We start from the raw sequence: 10,040 nt of genomic DNA, 5'->3' as shown, positions 1-10,040 counted from the left end.
ATGGCCTTGAGCTCCACCAGGGGAGGTTCGGGCTGGACATCAGAAAAAAAAATTTCATGGAAAGTGTCATTGGGCACTGGCAGAGGCTGCCCAGGGAGGTGGTGGAGTCACCTTCCCTGGAGGTGTTTAAGGGACGGTGGATGAGGTGCTGAGGGACATGGCTTGGTGATTGATGGGAACGGTTGGACTCAATGATCCTTTGGGTCTTTTCCAACCTTGTGTTTCTGTGAAAATGCTGACAAATAAACTTTCTAAGAGTTGTTTTGGAGTTTTAGAAAGCAAACACCCTTTATCAGGCCTGTGCGCCACGAGGGAGCGATCTCCACCAGTCATGTGCAGTCAGACAAAAGCTGGGACAGAGATTTCCTGCTTACAAACGTGTGTATGAATTATCCCAGAAATGTTATACATATTCCATTAGTTTCCAAGGGCCGATTTTGATATTGTTATTAACTTTACAACAGTCAAACCTCTTGGTGATGGGGAGCTGGCTGCAGCTCTGCCTGACTTCGCCTTTGAGATGGGGAGAGGCTGCAGACAGAGGGGGTCACAGACACAGACGGGGGGGGGTCACAGACAGAGGGGCTCACAGACACCTCTGTTCAGCACAGATCACGCTGCACACGAGACGTTCCCATCTCCGAAGGATGGGAGGGACGTTCAGCCTGACTTCCAAATGATTTAGCCGAACTTAACTCTTTTTCCGCCCTTTGGAATAGTAAGGGTTGGCGGTAGCAGCCCCAGAGCGGCCGCAGAGCCCGGCGGGAGGCAGGACCCGGCGGGGAAGGGGCGGCTCCTGGGCCCGGCGGCGGCGGAAGGGGAGGGCGAAGGCGGCGGCGTGTGCGGGGCCAGCGACATGGGCCGCAGGAGGGAGAAACGGGGAGCGGGCGGCCGAGAGGGGCGGATCGTGGTGAATTTCGACGAGGAGAGGCGGAGGTGGTGATGGTGGGAGGGAGGGAGGGAGGCAGTCAGGCATGCCCCAGTCATGGGGTGGCTACAAGCCGGGAGGCCCTTATAGCGACCTTCTAGTACCTGAAGGGGCTACAAGAAAGCTGGGGAGGGGCGTTCACAAAGGCTTGTGGTGATAGGACGAGGGGCAATGGGTATAAACTGGAGAGGGGCAGATTTACACTAGGCATAAGGAGAGTGGGGAGGCCCTGGCACAAGTTTCCAAGAGAAGCAGGGGTGGCTGCCCCATCCCTGGAGGTGTTCAAGGCCAGGTTGGATGGGGCTTTGAGCCCCTGATCTAGTGGGAGGTGTCCCTGCCCATGGCAGGGGGTGGAACTGGATGATCTTTAAGGTCCCTTCCGACCCAAACTATTCTGTGATTCTGTGTTGGTGGTGGTGGGAGGGGAGGGAGGCAGGCATCCCCCAGTCATGGGGTGGCTAAAAGCCCAGAGGTGTTGGTGATGGTGATTGGTGATTGGTGATTGCTGATGGTGTTGATGGTGATGGTGGTGGTGGTGGTGATGGTGGTGGTGATGGTGATGGTGGTGGTGATGGTGGTGGGAGGGGAGGGGAGGGGAGGGAGGCAGGCATCCCCCAGTCATGGGATGGCTAAAAGCCCAGAGGTGTTGGTGATGGTGATTGCTGATTGCTGATGGTGATGGTGGTGGGTGGGAGGGAGGCAGGCATCCCCTGGTGACAGGGTGGCTAAAAGCCTGGAGGTGTTTCTGGATGGTGACGGTGAGAGGGAGGGAGGCAGGCAGGCAGGCATCCCCTGGTGATGGGGGGGCTAAAAGCCCCGGGGTGTTAATCTATGGTGGTGGTGATGGTGATAGTTGTGGTGTTGGGAGGGAGGCATCCCCAGGTGATGGGGGGGCTAAAAGCCCAATGGTGTTTCTGTGTGGTGGTGGTGATGGTGGTGGGAGGGAGGGAGGCATCCTCTGATGATGGGGTGGCTAAATGCCCGGGGGTGTTTCTGTGCCAGGGAGTACCTGACCGGCTTCCACAAGCGGAAGGTGGAGCGGAGGAAAGCAGCACTGGATGAGATCAAGCGGAAGCTGAAGGAGGAGCAGAGGAAGATGAAAGAGGAGGTAAACACACACACACACGCGCACACACACACACGCTGGGTTCCCCCCTCCTGCCATGGCAGGCTGGGAGCAGAGAACATGGGGCAGAAGGGATGTGGGGACTCCCCTCACCCTGTTTGTGGAGGGAATGGGGCAGCTGGAGCAGCAGGGGCACCGCAGTGACCTATTTCCATTCTGCAGCGGCACCAGGAGTACCTGAAGATGCTGAGCGAGAGGGAGGCGGCGCTCGGTACGTGCTGGCAGCGAGAGATGTGGGAGGTGGACACCTCTGGCCCAGCATCCTTGGCTGTGCAATGGGAGATGGAGCAGGGGTGCTCATGCTTCTTGTGCGTCTCCCTGGGAAACTGGGCTGCAGCCTGAGCCGTGGCCCCCACTGTCCCTGGTAGGAAGGGGTTGTACAGAAAGAAACAAGCAGGAGGACTTTCCTGAGGTGCTAACCAGATCCCCTGTGCTGGGAGAAGGAGCTTGTCCTTCATGCTTGTAGTGCCAGTGTTCAAGCCCCTCCGCCCTCTAACCCTATGTGCAAAGGCTGGGTCTCCCACCCCCAGGAATGAGCAACCACACCTTGTGAAAAGCTGAACACTTTGCAGCGCGGGATTTCTTGTCTTCCCAGAGGAGGCTGATGAACTGGAGCACTTGGTGACATCACGGACAGAGTCTGTGAACATCGACCACCCAAACCACATTGTAACGGTGACCACCATCAGTGACCTGGACCTCTCAGGGGCGCGACAGCTGGGACTGACCACCCCCGTGGTAAAGCCTCCTATTGCTTCTCTGACTGTATCAGCAGTAAGCATTCTTGGGCTGTCTGGGTAGGGTTGGTACTCCTTGAATATGCCCAAAGATGTGCAGCTGTCTGGGAGCAGAGATGAAAAGGGCAACTCGTAACTTTCACATTCCTCTGTGACTTCTATTGGGCTTCTAAAGAGGAAGAAAGGTCCTCTGTGAACAGCTCACTTCAAACCTCTCTGCATCCTTTGTTAGTCCCAGCTGACTTCGTGTAAGTGAAAGGTGCCACAGGGCTGGTTGGGGAGAATGTAGTATTTTAAAAGCAGATACACAGGAGCAGCAAGATTTTGGACTATGCTACAGGGACTGTCCCTAACCTCTTTCCTGTGTCCTGTCCAGGAAAAATTGCTATTAGCATGAGGAGGGATTTCTATCTCTGTCATCCTGTGCATGGACCACAAATAAGGAAACCATTCAGTTCTAGTTGTGGGTTCTTTTATTCTCCAAACATATTGTAGCTGAGATCTCATATTTGTTTCTTAGAGTCTTTTAGGCACTGATTGACCTGATCCTTTTGATCTTCGGGACTCGTGGCTGGATTTGAGCTCTTTGGGGAAGTCTCTATGTTAACCTTTTGCATTTGTAATGCGATCTTCTAGTCTGAAAATTTTGGTACGAATTTAAGAAAAAAAAAGCTGAAAACTTCAGTTCATAGTTGAGACTTCAGTTGCATGGCCATTAAGATAATGTTGAAATTTTTGGATCTTAGGGGGGATTACTGTAGGACTTGTCACTGGTCGTCCCTTTCTGAGGGGCTACGATAAGGAACCTTGAGATCTGGACAGCAAAGGATGTGGAGAATTAAAATTAAAACCTTCATCCATGACTAGATGGTTCTCGAAACAGGATGAAACCAAGAAGGCAGCAGGAACACCAGAACTGCAAGACTGCCAGCTTTAATGTAGCCATAGGGATTTTCTTTCTCTTTTGCTTCCTTTTAAGGAAAAAAGCAATGCAACAGAAGAAGAGAAGGGGGAAGAAGTGATGAAAAAGCCTGTAAGAGCAATGCCCAAGAAGTCCAGAAACCCTTTCCTGTCTGAAAAGTATGTATGAATTCATTCAACTCTTTGCTGCTTGGCTGGGCATCTAGGATCTTTCCTTCCTAGATCTGACATGTGGTTGCAGGCAGGGGATGCTGTGCTGCCTGGCACTGGTGGACAGGACCCAGCAGAGGGCACTGGCAGAGCACAAGCGTCTCCCAGACTCTCCATTCCCGTCTCATTGATACTTGGTGACAGCTGCATGAGGTGCAGGGCGGGCTTTGTCCTGAACTGTTTACATTGTCTTTTTCCAGATACTGCAGGGAAGGGTGTATTACAGGGTGCAGAGTTTGTCTCTGGGATTGAAGGTCCAAAGACCCTAAAGCTTTGGCATTCTCCACATTTTTCAGTATCCAGGATTTACAGCTGCTTTGAGGATTCAGAGACTTGCTTAACCCTCTGGAGGCTCGGCAGCCCACTGCTCAGAAAATTCATTTTAGTAGTTATTGCACATGCAGACTCAAGGGTTTCTTGCCCTGCCCAGCACAGAGAAGTTCACCTGGGTCTTAACTGTGGCTGCCGTCCACCCCTGCTGTGCCACGCAGGGCTCTCCTGCTGTTGCTGTGGTGTCACCTTGCTCCTGCAGACTTTGGTCCCCTAATATTTCTTTCTTCCTGCCCTGCACAGGATCTCTTCTCTTACGGCCACACTGCACATGCACAGCCGGAAGAAGACAAAAGGAAAGAAATCCCAACGTGGCCAAGGCCCACGCAAGAAAATCCAGAAATCCAGCACGAGGCGGACCACTAAGACTCAGCGACGAAGGCTGACAGGCAAAATGGGCCGCGACCAGGATTAACAGAGAAACTACTGCTTGGACCAGCAGCTGGGACGGCGCTCCACATCTGGCCTGCTGCTCTCTGTGGCCCTTCATTGTGGACAAGGGCCTTGTTTACTTGATGCTCTGATGAGGAGTGAGCACACTTCAGCCTTTCTCTCCACTTCTGAGCGCTGGCCAGGATCACTAGATGCTCTGCCCATTTATTCCTGCAGTGGTCTCCAGACAGATGTCTCTGGGTGCCACAAAGTCTCTAAACACTCCTACTGGGAGTCAGATTCTCTATTGGGTGTAATCCTTCTGTCCCTGAGCCTCCTGTTCCAGAGCTAACCCTTTACTTTATCAAAGGAGAGTATCTGGGGCTGAATGCAACAGGCACATAGTCAGGGCAATTTATGTGACTAGGAAGAGCTCCGCTTCCACTCATGCGTCAGTGCCCTGGCATTTCTGCTGTGCAGTAAATCCTTTTTCCATGGAGACATGGTGTCATCATGGCTCGTGTGCTTCTTCTCCAGTGCCACACCTGAATGCAGGGGTGCTTTTTGACTGGTACCCGTGCCACCTGAATTTTGGTAACATTGTGAATAAATCTTTATGAAGTAATTTTTCTAAGAAAGAAATATTTGTGACTTACTTGAAGCATAACTGTGCTAATGACAATGCCAGCTGGGAAGAGGGTAGGTGATTCCTGTTGTTTAAAGAATCTTGAAATCCAGTGGTGCTCAGGAAAAGGGAATAGCCAGGAGCTATTTCTGTGGTAGTACAGAACCAGCCAGAGCAGGAGTGGCTCATTCTATTGTCTACTGAATGTGCCGATCTTAATTGCGATGGCTCAGAGGACTATGAAATGCCCTAATGCCCTTGCTTTGTGTGTGTGTGTGGCCCTCTCCAGGATGGGAGTGGCAGAGGCTGCCCTTTACCTCAGGGCTGCTGCAGTCATCAGCAGTTAATTGCCTTTCTTCTTGGGACCTCAGTATATGTTTTTTAGTATGGATGTTTTCAGCAAGGGAGGGAGGGAAAAAAGAAGAACCTCACGCGTTTGCATGGTTGAGGAATACTGGCAGCAGAACTGGGAGTGAATTCAGGCATGTTGGCCTCTGCCTTGGAGTATCTGTAGAAAATGGTGGCTCTTCTGCCTCTGGCAGCCAGGCCTCCTCCCTTGCCACATGTGTACTGGCAAGGAAATGACAGAAGGAGAAAAGGCCTGTGTGGCCAAAACCCACACCAGATAACTGGCAACCCAGCAATGCATGAGTATGTAGATTCTTCCTGCCAGAAAAGGGAGGAGGGAAGAGTAAACCAGTGCCTGAGGCTTCATGGAGGAACATCAGAGCAATGCTGATGGCCAGCAGCTGCTAAAGCTAACAGCACCAGCCTGATGCATCTCTCATTGTTTCTTAAAGCACACACAAACTCAGAAGTTATTCAGAGTGTGTTGGAGAGGGGGTCTGATCAGATACCCAATTTCTGCTAGAGCACATTCCTCTGGTGGGAGCTGTGTAACACACATGCTTGTGTGGTGAGGAATGGGGTCCTTTTGCATCTCCCTTTCTCTTCCAAAGAAGGTAAATGGCAGGGAAGTGGACACTTTCCATATGCCATCGGTGCCTGCTATGCTTAGACTCTTTAAGTCCTGTCCTGGGCTGAGGCTTAATGCTCTCAGGCACTGATTCTGAATAACCCTGGTCACATCATGGAAGTGTAGTGTGTTTCCTCACCTCCAATACCTGTGGTGATCTCTTCTTGCTCTGCCTTAAAGGCCACTCCAGAAAGCCCACAGGATTTAATGCATGACCTTGCCTGTCCTCCTGTCTCTCCTCGGGGTGTTGGGTGTTTCAGGGCTCCAGAAATAACACCTGGGGGCAAGGCCAGGAGTCTGATGCATCCAAAGTTTCCAAGTGGTGCCATTTGTGCAGTATAAAGTGTTTCTTGTTCTGGTTTGGGAGTTACGTGCTCTAGAGCTGTTCTGAGGTCATTGAATTTGAGAGGGATGTAAGAGGGAAGGAGAGGGAAGGAAAGGGAAGTTCTGTTTGGACTGGTGTACCACAGCAAGGGAATTGTGGCTTAAAGCTGGAGGACAGTCTATATGACACCCTCAGTCTGGGTTCTACATAGTGTTCTCTTCTCTGCAAGAAGAGTGACATAGGCAGAAGATGACTTGCACTTGCTCTTGCCCCAGGAGTTTGCTCTGGAGCTGGAATTGCTGCTGTAAAGGAAACATACAGTTCATGTGTTTGTAAAATCTGCTGAAGTGTAGAGTGTGAACTGTGGCTTGGGTAGCCTTCCGCAGCCTGTAGACAGCCTGGCATGGTAGCTGGGACAGCATTGGATTACCTCTTTATACTCCTGCTGGGATGTTAAGAGTGACCTCAATAACACTCCGGTGTTTGTTATTTTGCTGCCAGGTGATCTAGAAGAATCTCTCTTTTTTTGTTTCCCTGGCGTTAATAACTTCTGAGCCTTTCTCAAGTGTCAAATGAAATGTCCAAAGGTCTCTTCCATGCTCTGAAGATTTCCAGTTCCTGCTGGAAGTGGTAAACAAACAAACAAACAAAAGCATATGGAAAAACTGAGAACAGAACTGCTAAATCCTATATGGTGTTAACATCAGGATTGTTCGCTGTGCTATTGATTTCTCCATTTGATCGATTAAAGCTTTATTTTGTAATGTAAATTACTGACTCAGCCTGAGCCTGCTGTGTTTGTTATGCACAGGGTGCACAGTCAGGCTGCCCCAGCATAGATTAGATGAAGGATATGAGCTCCTGCACACAAGTTAGTGCATGAAGTATTTGCTGGATACATCACAGTTACAGAGTCACAGGACCACAGGAATTGTAAGGGACCTCTGGAGATGATCTAGTCCACCTCCCTGCTAAAGCAGGTTCACCTACAGCAGGTTGTACAGGACTGTGTCCTGGTGAGTTTTGAATACCTCCAGAGAAGAAGACTCCACAACCTCCCTGGGCAGCCTGTTCCAATGCCCCGTACCTGTAAAAATCTACATGCTAGAGTAGCCATTGCTTCAAAAAGTAAAAGCAGAGACCAGCAACTCCCCCATGTGCTCCTCTTTCCATGGCCTGCGCACACACTTTTCACGCTTGGCTATGCAGCTAGGCCACATCGGGCACCTGTGTGTGACTCGTGCTTGCGCCCGAGGGCTCACACGGAGAGACGCGAGGCTTTGACATGGGCTGCCATGCTGGGGTTTCCATGCATGACGGCTTTCGCTGGCTGGATCACGGTTCTGCACACATGCACGCACAAAAATGTAATTGGGATTACAGAGGATCAAAACCAGACCAGGAGCAAAAAAGGTCAGACAGCTGGGGAAAAATGGGAGCGCAGCACAAAGGAGGCGTGGTTGCAGCATGTGCATGAGCTGTGTGATAATCAGTGTACTCTTTTTATTGTTTTTAAGTAGCATATCAAACTTAAAGCTGTACCCAGTACGGTCCCACTGTTGCTTCCAGCACTGTGCTCCAGAAATGAGCTGGGGAAAAAAAGGTACTGGGAGAGTGACAAGGAGGTCTGGGGAGTAGTGGAGCTGTATAGAATCATAGAAGGGTTTGAGTTGGAGAGGACCTTAAAGATCCAATTCCAATACCCCTGCCATGGGCAGGGACACCTGCCACTAGATCAGGCTGCTCAAAGCCCCATCCAACCTGGCCTTGAACACTTCCAGGGAGAGGGCATCCACAACTTCCCTGGGCAACCTGTGCCAGTGCCTCACCACCCTCATCGTGAAGAATTTCTTCGTAATGTCTAGACTAAGTCTTCCCCCCTCCAATTTAAAGCTATTCCCCCTTGACCTATCGCTGCATGCCCTTGTGAAAAGTCCCTCCCCAGCTTTTCTGTACCCCCTTCAGGTACTGGAATGTCGCTGTAAGATCTCCCTGCAGCCTTCTCTTCTCCATGCTGAACAACCCCAACTCTCTCAGCCTGTCCTCATAGCAGAGGTTCTCCAGCCCTCAGATCATCTTTGTAGCCCTCCTCTGGACCCGTTCCAACATTCCCATATCCTTCTTATGGTGGTGATTCCAGAACTGGACACAGTACTCCAGGTGGGGTCTCATGATAGCGGAGTAGAGGGGGAGAACTGCCTCCCTCAACCTGCTGGCCACAGCACACTTTGGTTGTCTGGGAAAGACAGGTTTGAGGAGTGGATTATGAACTGCCTTCAATGGTAGACAAAAACTGTCTTTAATGGTCACTAGGACTGAGAAGAGAAGGAAGCTAAATGGTAGCAGGAATGTTGGAGGACAGATGTTAAGCACTTTTCAGTAGGAATAGTGAGGCTCAGGCAGGACTTGTGCTTGGCAGGTAAAGCCCAGGCGAGACAAACCTCTCTGGAGAGCGCTGTAGGTAGGGATGAGCTCCTCTTGGAGCTGTGCTTGGGACACAGTGATGTTTGCCTGTCTCGGTGCTTGCTTTGGCTCCTCTTTAGGGTTCTGGTTCACTAACTCCGGAGGTGATGCCTCTGGGGCAGCCCTGGGGCAGACCCTCAGCAGGCAGTACAGTGGTCCCAGAGGGGGGTTGGAAAGAGGTGGTGGGATAAGAAACTGGTTGGATGGTTCTATTCAGAAAGTAGTGGTCAATGGCTTGAAGTCCAGATGGAGATCCTTGACAAGTGGTGTCCTTCAGGAGTCTGTACTGGGACCAGTGCTGTTTAATACAGAATCACAGAATCATAGAGTAGTTAGGGTTGGAAGGGATCTTAACGATCATCCAGTTCCAACCCCCCTGCCTTGGGCAGGGACATCCCACTAGATCAGGCTGCTCAAGGCTCCATCCAACCTGGCCTTGAACACTTCCAGGGATGGGGCATCAACAACTTCCCTTGGCAACATGTTCCAGTGTCTCATCACTCTCATGGTGAAGAAATTCTTCCTAATGTCTAGTCTAAATCTGCCCCTCTCCAGTTTATACCCATTCCTCATCCTATCGTCACAAGCCTTTATGAATAGTCTCTCTCCAGCTTTCATGTAACCCCTTTCAGGTACTGGAAGGTTGCTATAAGATCTCAGAGCCTTGTCTTCTCCAGGATGAACAACCCCAACTCTCTCAGCCTGTCCTCATATGGGAGGTGCTCCAGCCCTTGGATCATCTTTGTGGCCTCCTCTGGACCCGTTCCAACAGCTCCATATCCTTCTCATGTTGAGGATTCCAAAACTGGACACAATACTCCAGATGAGGTCTCACAAGAGAGGAACAGAGGGGCAGAATCACTTCCCTAGATCTGCTGGCCGTGCTTCTTTTGATGCAGCCCAGGATGCGGTTGGCCTCCTGGGCTGCGAGCACACATTGCTGGCTCGTGTCGAGCTTCTCATCAACCAGCACCCCCAAGCCCTTCTCTGCAGGGCTGCTCTCAATCGTGTCACACTGGAAGGACAG

The 10,040-nt window shown here is 51.1% G+C and overlaps 1 protein-coding gene across 1 annotated transcript; it reads left to right on the top strand.

The window, feature by feature from the left end:
- Positions 1-818: 818 nt before the first annotated feature.
- On the top strand, positions 819-6,110 carry NOL12 (nucleolar protein 12). The gene is made up of 6 exons (XM_069856126.1): positions 819-936; positions 1,931-2,036; positions 2,217-2,265; positions 2,650-2,792; positions 3,771-3,871; positions 4,496-6,110. The coding sequence occupies exons 1-6, from the start codon at positions 857-859 to the stop codon at positions 4,665-4,667; spliced, it is 651 nt and encodes a 216-aa protein (XP_069712227.1). The 5' UTR covers positions 819-856; the 3' UTR covers positions 4,668-6,110.
- Positions 6,111-10,040: the final 3,930 nt, after the last annotated feature.

This window comes from Phaenicophaeus curvirostris, chromosome 1 (genome assembly GCF_032191515.1).
Source record: "Phaenicophaeus curvirostris isolate KB17595 chromosome 1, BPBGC_Pcur_1.0, whole genome shotgun sequence".
Lineage (NCBI taxonomy): Eukaryota > Metazoa > Chordata > Aves > Cuculiformes > Cuculidae > Phaenicophaeus > Phaenicophaeus curvirostris.
The sequence above is the reverse complement of the archived record's forward strand: the minus strand, read 5'-3'. Positions and strand labels throughout refer to the sequence as shown.